The 23,684-nt window shown below is 36.5% G+C and overlaps 1 protein-coding gene across 1 annotated transcript in view; it reads left to right on the forward strand.

The window, feature by feature from the left end:
• The window catches only part of CABCOCO1 (ciliary associated calcium binding coiled-coil 1), a 49,734-nt gene that overhangs the window by 17,774 nt on the left and 8,276 nt on the right, over positions 1–23,684 (forward strand). Inside the window, exon 5 of the mRNA XM_075717932.1 lies at positions 664–736. Within this exon, the coding sequence (XP_075574047.1) occupies positions 664–736 (73 nt within the window). The remainder of the gene's footprint in view (positions 1–663; positions 737–23,684) is intronic.

The raw sequence follows: 23,684 nt of genomic DNA on the forward strand, positions 1-23,684 counted from the left end.
TATCACTGGTCATTAGGAAAGGGAACAAGGAAAATTATTTAAAACATGTGAAAAGGAAAGCCATATATGTTTTAAGGAAGATAAATATTTTAGGCCACTGAGAAAGTCTACTTAAAGTTACTTTTTCTGTAATACACAGAACTCCAGTGTGTCAATCTAGTTCTTCAGTTTTTCTTTGAGGAAATACTACGCTGATTTTGAAACATGACCTTGAGAGAATAAATGCTTCCATTCTTTATTGTTTTGGTGTTCCAAGATCAAACTTGCTCCCTGGACTGGCAGCCCATCCCAGAATCTGAAAGTTGATTTGGCTTTGTTTCCTTCTTGTCCGCTAATGCTGATATTAAAGGCATAAGCATCCTGGTGATAAGTGTTTAAGAAATTACTTTTTTCAGAGTAGAACTTGTCTTCTCAGAGCTCAGTTTCATAAGGACAAAGTGGATGTATTTTTAAGTATCATACTGTATTTTCCATGGCCATCTGATAGTAAATCCTGTAAATTAAATATTCTGCATACTGCACCTGAAGTTAAACAACTTTTTCTTTTTAAAATTTGGAGTATTACCACGCTGGAGAGTTAATCTTCGTTTAACAGAATTTTTAATATTGCTAGCTTTCCAAAGATTTACAGCTGTAATAGTACTATATTCTCTTGTTTTTCAGCTTATTTAAACACTATAAACTATATGAATATCTCTTCCACAGTCCTAGAGAAGAACTTGTGATAAGTAATGAGGTAAGTCATTTATATAGATGGAACTCATTATGCAGAGTTATTTAATGAATGCACCGTGGCATATGTTTTATATTGCTCAAAGCAACTTCGTGTCAACATTACTGCATTACTAACATAAAATGGCTGATTAAAGAATACAAGTTAGATGTTTTGATCCTCATTCAAAATTAATTTTGGATTTCAAAAAAGTGTAAATGCATTGCTAGGTTAAGATGTTAGTTGTGTTAAATCAGGAATACTTTTGTGTATGTATTTATAGGTTGATGCATGTAATTTGAATTAGCAATGTCTGACTCCATTTTAAAATCAGCAGTCAAAATCACAGAAGGTTCTGTACCAAGCCTAGTCTGACCACAGTCCTAATTTTTTGTATGCATGTCTATGTACAGAGTTTAGTTTCTACTGTAGCCACCAACAGTTAATTATACTGTCTGTAAAGAAACAAGCTAGCTAGAAATTCAGCATTTTGAAAACATTCGGCTACTAATATTGAATTTGCTTGACTGTAAACTTTGTCATGTATTCTAACTTATATGTGAAAAAATACATAGGAAAATGCATTGATGCAGGATGTGGCCTTTAATCAAATAGACAGATTCAATTCATCAAATAAACTTTCCTTTAGCCTGACTGTGCATTTTGAGGATGTATGTTACAATACATTGGAAAGGATTTACATTTATAATTTATATTAGGAGGCAACTAGTTGCTCAGAGAGGCACGGTAGTGGAATTTTTTTGATGGCACTTATATTTTAGCTTATCAGTACACAGTGAAGTTAAAATTAATGCACTGGAAAATTTCCTTTACACTTTAGGCTGGTGGTTTGACTCTGTAAATGATGTGGGATAATTTCTTTCCATGTTGCTTTTAAGTAGCCGTATTACAAAAAAGGACTTTTCTTGACATGGATGCAAATATTTGGAAATTATTCTCATCATTTGTAAGGTGGGTTAAAATTGCAACTATGATGAAATCGGTGACAAAACTCATTACATAAGTAGAGCAGGACTTTGGCATTACTGTGTTAGGGTGGTTGTTTTATATTTGCTAATCGGATCAATGGCTGGTTAGCACTTTCTAATTGGTAAAATTATTTTTAATGAGGCTTTGATTAAGTAATTTCTTGTGTAAATTTGGGTAATGTATCTTATCAGTTGTAGACTAGCTTAAAAGAAATGCCTTTGTGTTTTCTTAAAACCCATTTCTGGATGGCTGAGATCAGTGTACAGTGTCCCAGCCATGGAAGAGTGGTTGCTCTGCACAGTCTGTCTGCTGGGGAGCCCCACCTCTGCTGAAGGTACTGCTTCCACTAGGGAATGGCAGAGATGTGTTTCTGTGAATTACTTTGGTGATGATCCATCAAAGGAACAAGTGCAATCTACAATTATAACTGTCACAAAAACCTTCATGACAATTTTTAGCCATAACTCTCTTACAGCCATTTCTTACCTATGCGCTGCTTCAGTTTAATCCATCTGTTTTGTATTCTGAGTTCCATGGCAGAGAGTCTTTAATTTGTCCAACCACACTGCAATGCCTGAGAAAATCAATACTTATATTCCTGTAGAGTTTATTTTGATAGGGTGATACATTGTTCTTCAATAAGTAACAGTTTAAGGCATTGAAGCCACACATACAAATTTATGGCATTATTTGCACTTGCTTTATGTGTTAAAATGTGATGAGAGGTGAACCCAACATAGATTTCAAGTTCTTTTGCCACAACTTTTTTATATTTAGAAATGCTTATCCATAAAGGAGAGCATTACCTTCTGTGTTTGCAGTCCCTTAGATGAACAGCTCAAACCCTGACAAGTTAGTGGGGCTGATGTGGTTTGGTGTGTATGGCTGTGGCAGGAGCACACCTGGAGTCGCGTGCTCTACAGTGCATCTGCTCAGGCAACAGAAGTGGGCAGGAGATCGACTGGGAAATCTGCATGCTGAAAGTAGACAATAAATCTGTGCTGAAAGGCTGACTGCTATCTTGCTGTGTAGATCAACATTTTACCAAAAAAAAAAAAAAAAAAGCCTATGTAGGCAGCCCGCAGCCCACAGCTGGATGTGGTCCTTACTCTAAGCTGAGTTCTGCTAACATCTAAGAAGTTTTCTTTTAGCTCCAGCGATAAAAGTCTATTCTTTTGGAATGGGGGACTGTAAATTGTAATGGGCAGATTTGTCCAAATAACAAGAACCATGGTGTTCCAAGAGCTTAATTACAATATTATCTCCTTTTTGCAAATGAAGACTTTGAGACAAGTCAGTGAAATGACTTGCTTCAACTGAAATTATTTGCTTCAACTGAAATGGCTTGCTTTAGCTTAGTGACTAAGTTTGTGCTCCATGTGTGCCGAAAGTATTACCTACTGAAAAAAAGTCCAATAGCCTAATGAGAAGACCTGCTTCTTTGAAAGAGATGCAGCTACAACAAATAAAAGCAGTACTTAGTGTTGTAATGGATATCCTTTTAGAGAAACCACAGTACGTGTTTTCCAGAGAAATCTTATAGGGATGGATTGGAAACTCACTGGATTTTATTTTTTCTCTAGCACAGGCAATTATACAGCGTTCTCAATCAGGTTTCCTTTTTGATCTTTCACTGACTGCAGTTATTTCCAAACGACCCTGTCATTTCCTGTGTAGAATAAAATCAGACAAGAAAAGGGAAATGACTCAAAACTCAGTTAGATTATGCATACAATATCTGTGGCCATGCCACTTAACAAAATTTAAGTAACTTAAATTTTGTTCACTTAATTAGTGGAGCTTCACAGTCTGATTAATATTCTGCGTTTGATGTAGCTAGCATAATAGAACCACCTTTGTAAAATAAAGACAGTATTTAAGTCTTAAAAAAAAAAGGTAACAAATGCTTGGCTAATTTAAATACATTTTAAGTTGGACAAAGTCTTTAAACCAAACTGCCTGAGGTGATCATATTGCCTAGGAAAAAAAAGGTTAAAACTGAAAGACATGAATGCTTGGTTAGATGATAAAACACACATCATACATCTAACCTACTTTGCCAGTATTTAAAATTTAAAACTTGCCTTTCCAGCTATCAAATCCCTTACTTCTTCATTCCAGATCTACAAAGACCTATATATTATGTATGCACGAATACCTGTTAGAAAACACGACGGTACAAGGAATTACTGAGAAGTGTTAAGATTGCCAAGTAAATGCATTGCTTTTTTTTCTGTTACTATTATGAGCAGTTCCCCACATTTAGAATGATTACAGAATAAGCAGTGCTTTAGCTATTCTGTGGCTATGATCCAAAATAAAAAGCATGTAGTGCTAACATACCAGAGTTCTTCAGGAATATTGTTGTTCAGGATACTGGTTTTTCCTTTTGCCCATTCTGGAGTTTCTACTCTCTAGCTGTGATTTAGTACACCTATATTAGCCTGCAATTTCAAAGAAAGCAAAAGGAGTACAGACTAAATCTTGATGTGCAGGGATTCAGTGGAGCAATTCCTATTAACACATGTCAGATCTTATAAGAAAGGTTTAAATTGTTAATACGTGAATTGTGTAGAAGTTTTTACTCTTTTCTATTTCCATGTTCAGTTAATTTATTTTGCTTTGATAGGATGATATATTACAGCACATCTTGTATTTTTTTTTTCTCACATTTACAAATTGTACCTTATACTGCAGTTCATGTTTTTGCTGCTCTCTGTTGTGTATTTTTGGATGGAATGAGGCTAAGGTCTTTTGGGATTATGTCTGCTTTGAAACATTTCCTAATAAAAATAATGTGGTTGGTAAATCTAGTTTTATTCCTAGTTGCTTTAGCCAGCCTGATGGAGTAATCTGCTTTTTTATGGCCCAGATGACTAGCTAAGTTTGACTTCTTGAAATAGTAGTGTACAATGTAATTTTCTTTAGAGATGTCATAGTGGGTCAGGTTGCAATAAAAATATCGAAGATTAAGTTTAATGGCAGTGCAGATTCAGTATTATAGCAGTCACTAGATATCATCCTCTGTACTTAGAGTTCCAAAACAGTTTCCATTAATGCCTTCTTTCCATGTACTCCTTACTTGCTGAAACATTAAGCTTTTGGACTATGTCTGGTCTTTATCCAATTGTGGGTTGGGTTTTTTTTTGAAAGTTTGAACAAAATCCCTTCTGTGTTTGAATTTAAGGGGGTGGATAGGAAGAATATACTATTTGAAAGCTAATAAACCTTTTTTACTGATGTCAAAAGACCTGAAGTCTAGGAGCTGACTTTGATATGTAATCCTCATTAGGTGTTGCATATTTAGATTGGTTAATCAATCATTGTTTAAACAAATTTGCTCAATGATTTCTTGAGAACTGCATTTTAAAGATGTATGAAACCAGAACATTTCTATAAGCATATCAGTTCACGCTAGAGAGACTCATTCCCCAGCTAATGGAGTGCATGTTTTTCAAAGCTTGGAGGTTTCAGATATTTGTAATGCTTGAAAACCACTGAGTTGATTTTCTGTAGCTTTGTTTTGTAAATATCACCATGGCAAAGACATCAGGACTACTTTGAAGGAAATAAGAGCATAGGACTGGAAGGGACCTTTTCAATTGTCAGCTCTAGTGCCACTTTCTTGTAGGAAAACATATATAATCCTCTTCAGAAACCTGTCAAACTCCAGCTTAAAAAGTTAACTTTTTTTGTCTTTGCTTTTCCAGTTAGAAAGCTGCCCTGGTGCCTGGTTTCTGTAATGGTTATAAAACTTCTAATTTCCTCTCTAAGTGTATTCATCACAAGCTTATGTGTGTTTGTCCTTGTGCCAATTTGTGCCAGTATTGACCTTTAGTTCTCATTCCATCTCCAGTGTTTATTTTTCTAGTGTATAAAGAGACAGCAATCTTATTGTCAGCCTTCATTTAGCTAACGTAGAAAAGCAAGCCTTCTCTAATCTTTGCTTTTAAGGTAGGCTTTTGATACACGCATTCTTACATATGTACCAGCCTCTAGTCATCCTGTTGGCCTTTTTCTATAATTGTTCCACTTTAAATCAGTTTTGTTTGAACATAAGTGACCAAACTGCCGTAATATTGTTGCTAGAAAAAAGCAAGGTCTTGTACAATATCAATAACAATTTCTTTTTCTCTACTGGGAATAGCCTACATGATAGGTCCTAGAATCACATTTTATACCTGTGTCATGTGGCTGTCTCATCGTAGGTCTGCTATCCTGATTCTCCTTTATTACTATATTTTCCAGCTGAGGTACTCCCAGTGCATAGTAGCTTTTAAAAAATTACATCCCTACAATGTCACCTCACAATTTGTCATTGAATACAAGAGTCAATAGTCTTCAAGGTCATGCAGTCCCATCTGTATGGTATTCCTGCCCTCTCATGAATTGATCACATCTCTCACATTTCTTTTGTCTAGAAAATTAGTTATCTTATTATATAAACTATGAAATTAGTCTGGCATCATGTATCTTTGATAAAGTGTTATATCCCGTTTTTCTTTAATTTCCATGTCCTTATTTATTTTTTGCTTCAAAACATGTTCCTCCAGCCTTTACTGCTATGAAGATCAAAACTACAGCTTCAGGAGTAGGTTCATTATTTTACGATTACAAGCGTTTAAAACTAGCAAACCGGTACTTGGTCTTTTGATGTCTGAGGGGAAATTTTTGATGTCCATTGCAGAAACGTGTAGTACCCAAGACTGGATTACTGAAGTAAGCAGCTGGAGAGCCAGTGGGTTTTGTGACAAAAATTCACTGATATCCAGTCCTTTGATCCTGGAGCTTGCTATGGCTATAACCAGAGAGATCTTGAAGGACTTGCAATTAGTCTGAATGAAAAGTGGAGCCTGTCGGAATTGTATGCAGTATTACTTGAAATATTTCAAGCATATCTTGCACAGTAGAAACCACCCTTGTTTCTCAAAGATTGTCTTTGGTATACTCAGTTGCCAGTAGTGGAGATATACTGATGTTTAACAGTTACATTTCCATGTAGGTTAACATGTTGATGGTCTTCTACAGCAATTTTAACATTCCTGAGTTTTGGTAGCTGAACTGTGCTGCCCTGAAAGCCAGTGAGAGCTCCAGAGAGTTAGTGGAATTCTTAAGCCAGTGCTGAGTACTTTTACAAATCCTGCTTTAGAGAATGACTGACAAAATGTTTTTAAATTATTTTCTTAGGAAACATCAAATACAAAACAAACCTGCTTTTAAATTCAGTAACGTGCATGAAGTCATGAAAGTAAAAATTCAGGCAGGAAAAATACCAAATAGCTGACATAGGCTATGCCTTCAGTGTGCTGAGAACTATGGTTCTGACCCAGACAGCGTTTAAACAAGTGTCTCTCTTTAAGCACTTTGGAACTTTTATTTCAGTGGACCTATTCACATCCACCGAGCTAAACTGAGAAGTGACCAGGGTCACGTTGCTCAGCACCCTCAGCACCCTGGAGGATGAAAAGCCAAAGACACTAGAGGAAAAAAAATTGTGAAGCTCATCATAACTTTTTATTTCAGTTGAACAGTTGACAAAGCATCACATTTTTTTGACTGTATGATGTTAAATGAGAGAGAGAGGAAAAAACTTGAATTGTTGGCAGTAAAACATTTCTGGAACTGTGCAGGAATTAATATATACACAGATGTGCTCTCTGAGTTTTTTAATTATTTATTTAGAAAGTGGCTTGATTTCTGTATGTGTGTGTGTATGTAAACATACATAGTTCTTAATAACAGCAGTAATGGCTTATTTATTTGTTGGAATGCAGGTCAGCTAGGAATTGTAGGCTTTGACTGGAAGGACAGACAGTATGTTAATGACAGCATGCTTCTGCTATTCATCAGAATGTTGTAAGATCCAAATGACTAAGTGCTATATCGGAAGACTATAGCACACATTTAAAAATAATTATCAAATCAATATGTAAATTTTATGGAAGACAATGAGATTGGCAGAAAAGTAGTGTCTTGGGGAAATTTTGAAGTGGTTAAGCAAAGTACCTGAAGGTAAACTATTAGGATATGAATTTTGGTTTATTTTTCTAGTATTCCTGAATAGCTTACTCTGTTGATGCCCTTTGGGAATTCTTGTTGTTTTACTTGACCAGCATAAAACAAAATAATTGGAGCTGAGCAAAGATCAGTAATTTTGTTTCATGGAAGATTCTGAGATTTTTTCAGTTTGATTTAATTCCAGTTTAAAACAAAAAATAAACATTTTTAACAGAATTGCTATTCTTACATGGCTGTGTTTAAACTCCCTCACACGAAAGCGGTGCTCTTGGAGACCATTTCGGAGCCCAAGCTCCATCCTGGTGCCATACAGAATAGTTGGTTCTGCTGGAGCAAGGTCCACATGATTCTGGGGTCTGCGATGTGCCCTCAGCTGTCCATAAGGCACGTTGTTGGTGAACCAGGAATCTAGAAAGCAGGTCGTTAGGTCAGCCAACATGGCAAACTGTGTCGAAAGAGCTTTGTATGTAAGCTGGTGAGAACCAGGTAGGCTGCTGCTGGCATGTTGGTAGAAAGTAATTTGCACAAACTCCACCCTAATTTTTTAGGTAGTTCAAAGGACAACATTTGTAAGGAATCTGCCCAAAAAAAGGGACACATTTTATTTGAATTAACCCGATGCATTATGTCTGCTGTAGAACAATACTATTTTTTGGTGTCAAACTCTTCCATGTAACATAGCATGAATCAAGGAGTTATTCAAGAAGGTACTGTGTTTCATTTATATTTTGCTGGTTCAAATTTAGCTGGGTTTTTCTGGGTTTTTTTAATTGTTTGCCAGCAGGTACCGTTTCGGTACTTGCTGGTCCAGCGTGACTTACTGGACACTGGTTTGCCAGAGCAATTGCCCTATTTCCAAAATTTCCAGCATCATTTTTGTTAATTGGCAGGCAAAGATCCATGAGCTTATACTACAGCATACAACTGTTTTTGTACCCCCTACCTTTATCTGCAGCTTTTCGTCATCTTGAAGATTAAATTGTATTCATAAAAGTATCTGTGGAGTGGACAAGTGATGTGATATTTCATGGGATTGTATCCCCATGGGTGAATATTTATGTATCAAATTCATACATCTTGTGACCTTATGTTATGAATAACATGTTGACCCTATTCATATAAATGAACAGTATGGCATTTCTTTCTGCGATGATTTATAATCGATATAAATTTTTACAAATTTCTATCCTTTTAGTTGGTGTTATGAGGACAAATGTATTCAAAGTCTAAATAACAGACAAGTTTTGCAATCCTTTAAAGTCCCTTTTTAAAATGCACCAGAAAGTTTGTATGTTTTCTAATTTCACCTTGAATTTTACGACTTGTCATAAGATACAACATAAAGTATTTTTACTGAACATTGAATCTGGTATATTTGAATATTTAATTCATGAAACGTTATTTTGATTTCCTATAAATATGCTAAGCTCAGCAAAATGTGGTGTTACTAATTAGAAAGCTGAGTTTTATAGGATGGCTGGTTAGTATGTGAGGTAACTTACATTGCTACTTAAGCTTACATTTAATAAACCTTAGCTAGGAAAATTGTTTAAATTTCAAAGAAAAGATAATAAATAAAATGAAGGCATAGAATATTAATGTGAACTGTGCCTTTATTTTGTTAAAGCATTCAAAGTTCAATAGTGGTGGTCTGTTAACAATCTAGGGCTATTTGGCAAGTCTTTAAACTTACTCAATAATCAAAACATAAAAGGACAATGGAAACTTTTCACAATAAAAGAAAAAGGAGTTGAGTACAGAAACCAAACAAATTATTCTCTGCTTTTTCTTGGTAAGGAGGTGAACTTTATAGGAAGGGCAGCAAGCTCTGAGTTAGGGTTGCCTTTTCCTGTCTTTGTTATAAATTACATCTGTCTGTGAAGAATCCTCTCCAGTTACTTCGTGGTTCATGGCTATGGGGGAGGTGTGCGTGTCTATGTGGAATGGAGCAGAGAAAGACAGACTGGGGGGGAGCATTCTTTTAATTTTACTGGGTTTTTTTTTTTTTCACTTAGGAAATGGCAATTTTTCACATTAATTTGCCTTGCTTACTAAATATACAGATGGATAAAATTCCTAAGATCCCAGCTGTGTAAATAGAATATTAACAAAACAACTGTTTTCTTCAACGTTTGTATTATTTGTTCTTTGTAGCTTGCTAGACTTTTGGAAGACTTCGACATCATTTAGGTTCAGTGTAATCATTCAAAATGTTTTTATTAGGGCTTAAATGGGGAAAACATTTGGCAAAGGGATGGACTTTATCCAAAGCATAATGCTTGATTCTTTCATGAGAGTCCGAATACACTGCAACAGTATTAGGAGGCACCAGAAATATGGGAAGAAGCTGCCAAAAGGTGCTGGAAGGACAGCCATATACTTGGGCTTAGTGCGCTCTTCATGTCCTCCTTTCCCTGTACCTAGTGAGCACCTAAAGAGAGCAAGCTGAGGTAGCCCATGTGCATCTATGCTGATAGGAGGGAAAGGGGCCATGACCAAGTTCCTACACTATTTCTTTCACCATTTCATCCTGAAGCAGGAGTCATTTACAAGTTGCTACCGACAGAGCAGGGGGGGAAATTTTGTCCTTCCAATCCCCTTCTTCAGTGTGGGCTGATGGCCAGCTCCAGCCCACTAAGCTTCACTATCTCTTGTTCTTCTGTTTTGGGAAATAGGTTCCCATCTGCAACTTTCATCAGCCTTAACTAACCTCGCCCTTTGTGAGTCTCTTCTCAAATCCACTGCGTTGCTTATAGAAACGAAGACTTCATTATGTATTGCCAGCTATTGCACTCAGAAAAACAACATCAATGGGAAGACTATACTGTATCTCTTCAGGGTGGGCTTAAAAAGATGGCAGATGGAGTCTTTTAGAGTGTTTCATGATTAAGACTATTATCTGAAGTATTTTATGGTTTGGCTTCCCATTGCACTGTTGAAAATTTGGTAGTGAAGTCATCCTGAGTCTCCTCTTGACCAGCTTAAAACAGCTGAGGAGGAATACTTAATTGTTTATACCTAGTGTTTGCTTTTTCTCACTTGTAAGAGTGGGCAGAATCTTTGGCTGACCTTAAGGTGCTAAGTGGGTGAGTATTTGTGTGAACTTTATTTGCCTTTTTTTTTTCCCCCCGACTGATTTCACCCTCAGATTTTGTCTTTGTCTCAGATTACAAAGCCTATGCCAGAGCCTGCATAGGTTCTGCAGAGTTACACTGCAAATGGTGCTGTGTTCAGGATAAAACCCAAACAAACATGAATGTTTTCAGCTGAAATACATTAACATTTTGCTGTCCGCTTTTTATCACGAGTGGTCCTTCTGATCTTTTTGGTTGGTTCTACAAGAATCCAACAACATTTTAAAAACATATTGCAGAAAATATTGTTACAGCTCTCACAGCACAGAACATTTTGCGTGAATTACATGCTTATACATGTATTGCTCTGTTTTCTTAGTGTTAGAATTCATGTGCTTGGTAGAAGTTTTGTTTCTCTGTCCTATTCAAATAGTGCTACACAAGGAACAATATCTTCTGTGCAGTTGCTCTGTAGTTTATTTGGACTGTACATATCAAATTTGGCTTGTGAATACCATCTTAAGGAAATGGCATAGATTCTAAGTGATAAAGATGAATGTTGCGTGCTTCATTTATAGCAAGGCCATCCAAATATGGTCTCAGAGTTGTGAAAACATCCGTGCTTGAGAAGTCTTGAATTTTGGATTGATCAAGGCTGTGGGCAAGTTTCAGTCTCTAACAGGCTGGAATTCAGGTCTATATCTTTATATTCACTGAATGTTGTGTGTTGTGAATAGACTTGCAATACATTGCAACCGTTGATAATGTGTGTAGTACTCTTATTTAATAAAACGGAGGAGTGATAGGGATGTTCCTTAGAGCTTATTCTACTTTTAATATCTGCCTAACATTCGCTTGGAGTTTTTCTTAGCATTCATTTTGTATTCATGACACCCATTTATCATTTTCATCCCTGTCTGTTATGCATTTAGGGCTCTTAATGATTTTCTTTTGTTCTAAGGAAGATACTTTGCCAGCTTTTTGTGTTCTTCAGCAGTTAGGATGTAGTTGAAGATTTACATTTGGAGAAATGTTAAATTACCTGTAATGATCATATTTCAAATGAAGTATTTAAAGGTTTTACCCTCACTTAGGCTTGTTGCAGGAGACTATTTTCAATTTTTAGCATTACTGTTGTCCCTGCAGGCCTAGATTAAAAGAAAATGAGGGGTAGAGGCTAGGTTGCTGACTTTTTCTTTTTTTTTCTTTTTTTTCTTTTTTTTTTTTTTTTAAAGTCCTACCAGTGGTGCATTGTGGTGCCCTCCGGTGGGTTTTCTAAAAACATCATTATGTTTCTGTCCATTTTGAGAATGACCCCTTGAGTCTATTGATAGGTGCATGCACGCATGCATGCTGGTATGTAACTCAGTACTGAACATTCATTTCTGTTTAATAATCACATTTAATTTGAGAAATCAAGAAATTGTCAGGATGGAGCCAAACATTACTCATCTTGCCATGACAGAGATTTTATCTTTTGTCTCTCCCTCCTTGCTGTGCTTGCAAATATAGTGCTCTGAATTACTGAATGTAAAATAATATCCTTTTCTTTGCAACCCTGGCACAGCAAAACACAATAGGAGAAGTTAAAGACAGGATTTCAGTCTTATCTCCATGTTTCCTAAATACTGCTGGTTTGACTTCAGTTCCTACTCCTGTTATTCATAGTGTTTTTATTGCAGTGTATTTAATTGTCTCTCTTTGTTCTGATCAATCCTCAGTTAAATGGGTAAATAATAAAAGAAAGAGGGTACATAATCAAATTACCAGAAGTAATTGGTCATTCCAAGCATTACTGAAACTTTGTAATGAGCAGAAAGAACAGGGCTTTGGTATCGGAGTCATAAAGGCCAAGCCGTTAAAACTGACAACGCAAACACATTGCTACATTGGCACATTTTTTGTGAATTTAAATTACAAATTATTGTGTATAATCAGAATCAGAGCAACTGAAAAATCATACAGCATGGATAGACTTTATTAATTTTGGATACAAATGACAGACATTAGACAAGCTTAGAAGTCTGACAGACTAGGAGAATCTTAATATTTGACAAGTGCAAGATAAAATGAGAACTTGTCTTGTGGATTATTCTTTTTTTCTTTCATAGTAGCGGGAACATTACACAAACTAATAAGCAGCAAACCATATGCATTAGAATAAAATGTGGAAGTCTGCAGTAAGGGAGCTTATTTAGGAAACAAGACAGTTTAAAGACTGTACATTAAATGGCCAACAGGACATGGTATGTTAAACAGGGGACTGTGGGTTGCTCTGGGAATTGGGAATTAGACGCTAAAGTTTTTCAGTGCTCGATAGCCATTTTAATATATCTACTGCTTTGCAGACTATAACATGAATTGTTCTTGTTCCACTTAGTAGTGAATAGATACAATTAAAAAGACAACCTGCTTCCTTCCTTAGCACTTATCTGTTAATGTATACCAATTTTAGAAGCAAAATTAATTGCTTAATCAGATAGGTGTCAATAACTCCAACCTATACAGAAATACAGAATTTGATCTTTTCTTTTCCCACAAAATCAATTGGGGAAGAATGGATGAAGAGTAAAGAAAAGGTAGCATGACTGTTAAGCTAAACCCTGCTCTCTGGAATTCAGCTGTATAGAAGGCCATTTTTATAGATTTGTGCCACTTACAGGACTCTGTGTGTCAAGTCCAGTAAGATCAGTACGGCAGGGGGAATAAATAAAGGTTCTCATTAAGAGTACACCGAACTTGCCCAGTGCTACAACAAATAGTAGTGGTGCAGCAGGGTATTGCAGCTTCATTTTTACCTAGGGGTCAGATTGACTCTGTCAACTGGTTCCCTGTTTAGACTCAATTTACTTGGGCTGCATAAAAACTTCAGTGTGATGTTAATATTCTATTGAACTCTATCTTCAGGGAACAGTAATTTCTAGTCATCAATCACATCTTGAATTTGAAAATTAAAGAAATTGTTGAGACGGAGACTTTTGGTCAACTTCATCATGGGATAACTCATGAGAAGGCTTTTAATGTCTGTGCTTCTTTTACTGCTGTCAGGTATAAACTTTGAGTGTGCAGTTAGGATTTACAATCCAATTCAGGTGTCCTCAATCCACTGTATCCCAAGTAATTTCAGAGGAACTACTAGGTTTGTATCTAAAATAGACACTACATTACCATGGTATGTAATGGTAGCAAAATTGGGCCTCAAACTGAAAACTACTAAATTCAAAAATATTCTTGCAAAAATTCAAACATCCCATATTTACAGTTGTACAAAATACTGCTATAGCTTTGTGATGTGTGTGTATGTACAAATAGAATAGAAAGCGCTGTATTAGTTCGTCTTGTGGATCATTCCCAAATAAGCTTCATGTTCAAAACATTTTAACTAATTTTGCTTTGTATTTTCTGTAGTAAATGAAGTAGCCTAGTTAGTTTTCAACATTAAGAGAAGGTTGCTGCAGTATTTCTGCAATATAACAGGAATTACATTTGTTAATATACTTTGGGAGCATTTAAATTCTAATCACACAGATGAAAGGAAATTTCAAGTAATGGCAAGTAAATTTAAATTACACAACAGTAAAGACTTTCATACCTTTGAAAATATTTCAGCACTGGCTTTTTTTTTTCACTCGCTTTGATTATCCATGATCACAGCAACAGAATTCTATTGCTGTTGCCATAATTTCTAAAGCATAACTGTGCTAACATGAAATATGTGTATATAGGTACATTTGCCAACTTGTTTTAATTTTTTCATTCACTTTCCACCTCATGTACTGGGAGAGGCTGCTGATCAGTACACTGGCTGAAGGAAAATGCAGAATTGTTGCAGGAGAAAATGGAGATATGCAGGCAACATTTGCAGAAAAAGTAAGCTTTTTTTTACTGTGATTTCAGAGTGAAGAAAATTAGGTTTCCGTCCCATAAAACCTGCCTCTTAGACCTCTGGGATCCCTCAGTACACTAGCCAGCATTTGCTGGCCATGCATTTGCAAGTGTCTCGGAAGCACTGTGTAAGGGAGTATTTTTATGCCACATAAACTTGCCAGCTTTGCACCCATTGAACATTACTCTGGATCAGGCCTCACAAGCTATGTATGTCTAGTAATTTAATTCATATAGCTTGGTTCCTTCTGCAAGCCAGGTCTCGGCTAAGATAAAAAGCTGCAATACAAGACGCTTGGTGACTGTGGAAGGGGGGAAGATTCTGTTCAAGGAAGCATTTTCCTACCCTTCTCCAGCTTGATGCCCTCCTGTCATGAGACTTTCCACGTCTTCAGCAGTACCTGCTTATTGTAAAAATGAGAAGGGGGAACTACGCACCACTGTGACCAAAAATAGAATTCCCTGATTTTTTTTATTGCCATGTTTAACCTCTGATCTTTTAATCATATGCACAGCAGGAGAAAGGGGATGTGCTTTAACAACTTGTCAGGTATTAAGCAGTGCAAATTTTTAGCTAGAAATCATGCTATCAGTTGGAAGTAAACAATAAGGCCACATACATTTAATTTTTAATAAATTTTTAGTTATGCTATTCTTTTAATTACATTAATCAGGCAGGCTCCAACACTGCAAGCCTTAGGGCTTGAAGTGCAATTTCAGTGCTTTGTAATAAATTTGCTGAACTTTGGAAAAAGATGAAATGGCTTAATATTAAACATTTGCTTGATTTAAATTTTACTAACCCATGCACTTTATAATTCATTTTTTTTCAGTGCAATGTACTGCCACAGCAGAACGATCAAAATTGTAATTGTGAGTAAGCGTTCCTCTTGCACACAGGTTTTGCTTATAAACTAGATGAATAAAGGGGCCTGGAGTATCGAGGGAATGCTAAAGATCTACAGAGCCTTTCACTTCAAGGTCATTGGTTCAAGCACACATCATTAAAGACAGAAAGTTAACATCTGACTGCTGCTTCATAATATACACAAAATGAGTTAGTGGTGTCAGTGGAGACAATGAAAGGATACAACCAGTTTAATAACAAGAAAAAAGGTAGGATTAATGCATAGGTCCAAAAAGAGGAGGAATCAGGAGATACCCAATTTACCAGGCTCCTGTCTTCCCCTGCATGCAGTCCTAAGGGCTGTATTCATTCTTCTGTCTGGAAAGGTTGTAGCCATCCTACTTGGACTCATTTGTTGTCATAAGCTTAACTGAGTTGAGCTGGGTTAAATACTAGGTCGGAAAGGATCCAAGGAAAATTCAGGTAGAAGATGGTTTGATGATGAAGTAATAGTGAACCTGGTTTGATGCTGCTAGGGCACGGCACAACAGGCTCTTTGAAGGAAGCTGCAAAACTGATATCCTGACCACTCGTCATTACCTCAAGCACATAAATCACAAGCAGAAAACTGTTGGCCATGGTGTCCTCATGACTGCCTTCCAAGTGAGTAATTACAGCCTGCCAACGTTAATTCCCTGGTAAAGTTAATCAAATGAGGTACTCTCTCTTTTGATCAGTTGTGCAGTATTATTGTTGTTTAAGGCTTTTTTAAAGAAGTAGTTGCTTTTCAGTGATGTGATCCCTTCATGTGAGACCTCTAAGAAGATTAGGTGTATTTAGAGGAAGGAGTGTATGTAACGTGGCAGTGATTTTTATTAGCCATTTCATATTTAGTTGTTAAAATGAAGTAAATTGCTTCTACGTACTGTTGTAAAAAGTGCATTATTTTTCCCTTTTGTTCTATGAACCACTGAGATTTTAAAGGGTACTGTTCCACAGCTGTCTTTTCTCTTCCTTTGGTCTTCTTGTTGTCATTGTTTGTTTTGAAATCTGGGCTAAGACTGGACCCAGAATGCCTTTGCTCAATGTACATGGTTTTTAGTGAAAGAATTTATTTCAACCATTGTAAAAGAGCTCTTATGACTTCTTCTCCTGTCCATGGTGGCTTTAGTTAAGAACATATACAAAAGTAAAAAAGAAAAAAAAACAGCTTCACATAAGTAGTTACTTTATTAATAAGCTGTCTTAAAAACATTTTACAAGTAAGAAGGGAAATAAGGTGAGAAAGACCAGAGAAGGAGAAACTCAGTGTTCTAGACAAGGGGTGATACAAAGGATTTTGCAGGAAAAATACAGAGATATGCAACCCCGGCTTGGTTTGGTTTGTTTCTTTTGCCCTTTAGCCCTTGTCACTTGTATACTTAAAGTTTTTATACTTTTGGAAGAGGTTTTAGTCACAGGTTTTTTTTATGGTTTTAATATGTGTATACTTTGAAAATATTTAGTCATATTTTATATTTAATGTGGGATTTTCTTTTTATTCTCAACACTTGTCTGGAGCAGAGAGCATTTTTTTAAGATCTCTTACCCGTCCGAGCCATTGAATTAGTCTGATGCAGCAGTTGTTAATTTATAGGTGGTTTCACTTTAATTCAAATGGAGAAATGCCACTGGAAATTTTGTACCAAGTATGTGATGCTCAATGAAAGGATGTCTGGAACTTTCCTGAATTTTTCAATCAATAACCTTAGCCCATGTTTGTTTTTATGAGGAAAGTGGAGTTCCAAGTATTTCAATGAAGAGGCTAGATGTCTTTTTGAGTTAATATGTCATAAGCTTCTATATAAAAAATACATTTCAACCTCTACGTATTCACACATTGCAGGAGTATTATTTCTTTTCATAAAAGATTCCATCTAAATTCACATCGTAGCTTTATTTTTGGCAGTGACAGTTTGAAACCTAATCAGGGTCGAAAAAAGAAAGGAGTCAGAGGTCTTGCAGCGGTCCAGGGGGAAATGTGCATAGTATATGTCAGTGCTCTTCCTGAAAGAAAACATGGTAATTAATCCTTCACTTTGCACCTTGGTTTTTTCACCTCCAAATTTGAATACAAAACTTTTTTGACATAAAAATCAATTAGGATTTAAAATTGTTGTCATCTCTGTAAGAAAATGACACAGACTTGAAGTAATTAAAAAAAAAAATCTTCAATCACAATTTATGGCAACCTGTAATATTTGGTTAGAGGATTTTTAGGTTTTGAAAGGAAAAAATGGATCCAACAGAACTTTTACATTTCAAAATATTAGTGCATCAACTTTATTGGAAAAAGCTGAAATTGTTCAAATGACCTCAGTAAAACAATTTGGACTACGATTCCCGGAATGCTCGTGAAGCTGACATGTCTACATGTTCTTAAAAAGTCATAATCCATCATTCTGATGCTGGATCGATGGATTATGACTTTCTGATGTCAGATCTATGAATTAAGGCTTTTTTGAGTACAGCCTGCTATCCAATTATTGCCCCTATTCATATATTATAAATCATTATTCCTTCACCAGGTAGTCAGCAGTTTCTATTTCCTAATGTTTCAGAGCCTTCTTTTTTTAGCCATTGTGGCACTCCCATTGAGCAATCAAAAACAGAGAGTGCTGACCTGAAAAATAAAGCTTCTATCACAGCAAATTGTTGAGGGAACAACATTCATTTCTAATTCTTGTAGTTTCTGTTGAAATAAAGGGAATTAGATTAGATTGAAATAAATCTCATCCCCTTCCTGCACAAACAAGCAATATAATAAATTAGCGCAAAAGTTGTTGGCACGTATTGACTTCATTTTTAAGCGCTCATGCCTGAGTTTCTTAAAAATTATGCTTTCTTCTGGTAAGTTGATTTTTTTTTTTATATGAAGACAGATCAGCTTCTGATTTAAAGCTGAAATTTGCCAGCATGCTACCTTAAGTGATTACGTCTGTTAGGTGCTGTTAAACTGAAATTCCTTTGAATGAATTATTTATAGAGTAATAAACTTACTTCTAATGCAATGGAGTATATGATAAAAGTAGAAAATGCTTTACTGTAACCAGTTTAGGTGTGTCAAATCAAAATGCATCTTAAACAACTTTATTAAAAGATATTCAGAAAAATAAGAGCTATTTTAGGACCTATCGTGCATCCAGAGAAGTCATTAAATGAAATGTAATCATGCTATGTTGGAGAGTTATCTCAACAGATTTCTCAGGCTAAGGGAATTTAGGTCTAGTCCATATGTGGATGGAAAAAATCAATAGTATGATCTTGTTGTTGTTTTTTATTTCATTTTGCTGTACTGATAGTTCTTCATTAGGATGCAGTTTTCACACTAGATGGCTGTGCATAAAATATGTCCAGTCAGTGCATTGCTAGCAGAGTTGTTGTCAAAAAGGATGGTAATCCATGAAAGGGAGGGTGGTACAATGAACATGGAAGAATTCGTCTTTTAATAATAATTTGTTCTAGTCCTGTGTCTGTCGTGAGAGAGCTGTCACAGTGCTGCCTTCTGCCTCAGTTTCTCCTTTATTTGAGCAGGCACGTGGATCCTAAAATCTGTGTCCCAAGGACTGTTTCTGTGGCACTTTTCTGAAAAACAGATTTGCGTATCTCATGTTACCCCTGTTGCTCTTCAGTCAAGGATGTTATCTGAAACCGCATGAGAAAGTTAACACACTATTTTGCGTGTCCTGTCATCGAGTAGTCGGGGGCTAATGCTTTAAGATGCTGTAGTTAAATCCTTCTTAAAGGAAAACATTATCTTGGCATATTCATCTCATTTCTTACTGTTTATTTCAGGAGCTCTGGACATTAATGGCATCCTTGCTGTCACCTTCCTTTTCCTGTCATCTCTTTTACATTTTCAAGTTTTGGCCAGTAAGACTTCCAGGGTGCTGCAGAGTGTTAGAAAGAGCTGGCTTGTTGGGAGAGCACAGAAATAGGTATTCTATGAATGCTTCTGGAGAAAACATGATTTCAAGGGCAAGTGCCGGTACAGCCAGTGAACCACCAGCGGGGCTTGATTGCCTTTCTTGCTTTAGGTAGATTTCCAACATGATACAGCTCTAGAGCCCAATGCTGCCGACGGGAAGTCTAGCGAAGCTCCTTCTGCCGTCCGCGGAAGTAGGCTCCAACCCATTTTCAAATTTCCTGTTAAATGCAGTTGCCCGCTAGATGGAGACATACTATTTTATACATTAGTGGATCTACAGATGGTAATCAAACCCACCAGCTGCTGCCTGCTCTTTCTGGGCACCTTGCCAATTTACTGGCAGTATGTTGACTGGGAAGCAGACAGTGACACACTTTGATCGAAAAGCTTGTATGATGATTTTTTTTGTTGTAATATTATTGTTTTTTTAAAAAATGATAAAAGAGATCAAGATGTGTCTCTTGATCAAAGGGTACTGCTGTCTGCTTCCCCATCAGCAACTTCTAATTTATAGAAATCAGATTGCGTGGAAAGCAATCAGCAAAGGTTTGAGGTCTTTCTTGTTCTCACTGCCAAGAGATGCTGACAAGTGAGAAAATTAAAATCAGAGAAGGTAGGGAGAGGACTAGTAAAACACTGGTTGAAATATAATTATTTAAAGTTCACAATTTTAGTAATTCTAAGGCTATAAAAAAATCCAGTTAAAGTGCTCAAATTGGCTATTGCTTGTATTATAAGAGCACCTTAAGGTCTTTGATGGAGGATGTTGCTTTGAGACTCAATTTAGCATTGAGAGACAAATATATCTGCTAAGTTACTTGTTGTCACTGAGAAATAGCCTGTCTCTGGTTTTGGGGCCAAGTTTTTCAAACATATCTCCTATCAACTCTATTTCCTCCACACAGAGCTGTTCACCCAGTATGATTTATTTGGGTGTATACATGATATAATGAACACCTGCAAAGAACACTTAAACCAGTCAGTCCTATGAATGTGAAGCTAGTGTGTGCAGAGGGACTATACTGAAAATGTCTATTTTATTTGGTAGGGTCTTGCCTCTTTAGGGTCTCCTGTAGGGTCTTTTTTCTTTTCATCTCTTGGTATCGATTCCTTCTTTAAAAGGCCATTTTTTGGTTTGGATTTTGTTAGTCCTTCTAGGCTTAAACAACAATTAGAAATTACAGATATATATATATATATATATGTGTGGTGTGTGTGTGTGTGTATGGATTGCATCAGCTGGAGAAAGACTGTGTTTCAGTGCATAGGTCAATATTTCTGGCCAACATAAAAACACGAACCCAGTGGCAGTGGTGAGAGTTGCTTCATATTCTGCCAAATGTTAAAATCAAAATACAGAATCATACGACAGGAGGACCTAGGATATGTGACATTTTGTCTAGATGGAGCAAGGGATTATCAGAGGGAAATATCTGATGTAGATAAGGAAGTGAATAGGGCCCACCTCCAGAAGCCTGTAGAGCGCCATCTTTGATATGATCTTCGGGTTATGAATCTGTTGGAGAAGTAAGTTAAAATCTTGATTTGGTAACAAGAGATACTGTTGGAGCCACACTAGACATTCAGCTGCTTCATGCAGTCTGGCATGCTTGGCAGCTGGGGCCAAAGGGGAGTCTGAGACTAGAATAATAAGTGTTACAGTTCAGCATTGCACTCTGTTACCGGAGTGGTGAAGACGGTTCTCTTCAGCCTCACTGCCTCTCCTCCACGTGTGAGACATTTGACTGTAGTTAGCTACTTCCCATCGCTCCTGCTCTCTTCCTCTGCACATTGGCCCACGCTTTTCCCTGAGCTGCTGAATAAGTCTTTCCTTTCACAGAACCGATTTAATTCCTTTGTCCCCATTCACCCCGCCTTTCTCTCTATTGCCAGCTGAGCTTTCCAGCCATTAGTGATTTTTCTACCCTCTCCTCAACTTCTGTACTTGGCAATCCAGACACATTTGATGTTCCTGGTAGGTGTTTTCTTCTGAGGGTTAGATCGAAAGACATCAGCTTCAGAGTAGGCAATGTCATGTTTCTGGGTACAGCTGTGCATTCTTAAGAGAAGGTGCTGATGTTTGGCATTTGCTCCCTCTAGTTACTTAGGATGCTGCTGTTTAGGAAAGCTGCCGGGGAAAAGCTGCTGCTAAAAGGAATAAATAAATAAATCTCTTTGACATCATTGCTTCATTTTTTTCCATCAAAAGGTGGCCATCACAGACACGTTGTCTCTATCTCATTGGGCAAACTGTGTGCAAACTTGGTGATCACATTGTCTTTGCGTACGATTGTAGAACAGAATTTCTCAGAAAGACAAAACGCAATGGAGGTAAGTCTATAGTGTACAATTCAACCCAGTACCCTTCGTATTCACTTATTCTATAGCCACCTCAAGATTTTTACTTCAAAGTTCGAAGCGTTTGCTCTCAATCCTGACTTGTGTTAAAATTCTGTACGATTGTGGAAACCTTCTTTGAACAAATGGCAGATTTTTGTTGGTTTTGTTACTTGTGTGTATGGTATGGTAATTTTCTAAAAGATGAAGTTAATTTAGAGTTTATAAGGGATAAAGAGTTAAGTGAGTGTTGGTTTGTTGGTTTTTTTTTTTTTAAATTTGGGGAGAAATCATTTGGTAGAAAAGCTTGTTTCTTCTCATCCTTTGTTTAAACAAATTTTGAAATATCGACCTTTGATTATATGATTTGTCATGAGCTTCCTAACAAGTCAAAGCAGAATGAGATTTATACACTTTTTCACCAGAAACCATTTCATGCCCCAACAGAAATGGAAATGACTCTTCTTCTCAGAAACCTTCCAAGTCGAAGTGGGAGGAGATAATCTGTAAGGAGATGTTACCTTCTCAAAAACAACCTCACATCATCCAAGGTGTGGTTGGCTTTGGCAGTTCACCAAGAGGAAACTTATTAGATTTCAAGTCACCCACCAAGCCAAGCTATGCTGAAATAAAGCTTTGTTTAACTCTTGCATTCACCAGACTAACCCTGCCCCTATCCACAACTACAGTTTTATTTAACGTGAATGACAGTATTATAAGATAGAGTTAAAACTAACCCCAGCATTCAAGCTGAGATCCAGTATAAACAGATTTATGAACATGTACTGTAATAAGGAGAGCCTGTTTACAATGGGATGTGAAATTCAAGTGTGATATAAGGAAGTGGTGGTTTCTTTTGACTAACAGGCTGTGGTGAGAATACTGCACATTCAAGTTACATAGAAACGCAATTGTAAAGAAGCGCTGATATCTTAGACTTACGTGGGTTTTTGTGTCTACTGATCAAATATTCTGGTGCTAAAATAGACTAGTTTCACACAGAGAGGTGACTGAAAACTGTAACTCTGTAATTTAAGAGAAAAATTGGCTTACTTCTGCATTCCTAAATTGGAAAATGTATGTTAATAACTCAATTTTGATGATAAAAACATGGAAAATAAGTCCCTAAAATAGTGTTGAGTCAATTTTCTGATAAAGTAAATTTGTTTTCCCATTTGTGATTAAAATGACCTACAGTAAGATTTTTTTTTTTTAACTAGGTGTTAATTAAAAATATGGAAACAGATTTAAAAAACATTGCCGTTCACAGTGGGAGAATTACCATAACTGATTTGTTCTCAGAGCCATGTCTGTTTTGAGATGTTTTTAGATGTCTAAGTTACTGGTTGTTTTTCTGCATGATTGTTTCCAAAGCAAAATGTGATTCCAATAAAAACAGTAATTGAATTTACAGTCCACAGGACAAATTGTTGTTTTAACAGAAACTTACACACTCAGGCAAAGACTTTATGTTTTAGGTCTAATAACAAAGAACACAAGCTCCCCATTTTTATGTGGCTGTATATCCTGAGAAGTTTTCTAATGTAGCATATTTTTAAAAAATCTATATTGTAGTTTCTAAATTGTGTGAGCAATTTTGTTTTTTTCCTCTTAGCTCAGAATCAATATTCTTTAGGCTGTTTGGTTTTTTTCTTTTTTTAATGCAACTTTTTAAATGTTAGAGCAGCTTTTTTCTGTAGCATCAGCTAGGGGTGAATCAATATAGACAAGCCTATTCACATCTAATGCACCTGATGACTGAGAGGAGTTTGGAGAGAGCTTGTTCCTTTGTCATTTTGGTGGTGCAAGAACGTACAGAGTATGGGGCAGTTGTGTGAGGGGCTTGTCCATGGA

The sequence above is a fragment of the Pelecanus crispus genome, chromosome 10 (genome assembly GCF_030463565.1).
Source record: "Pelecanus crispus isolate bPelCri1 chromosome 10, bPelCri1.pri, whole genome shotgun sequence".
NCBI lineage: Eukaryota > Metazoa > Chordata > Aves > Pelecaniformes > Pelecanidae > Pelecanus > Pelecanus crispus.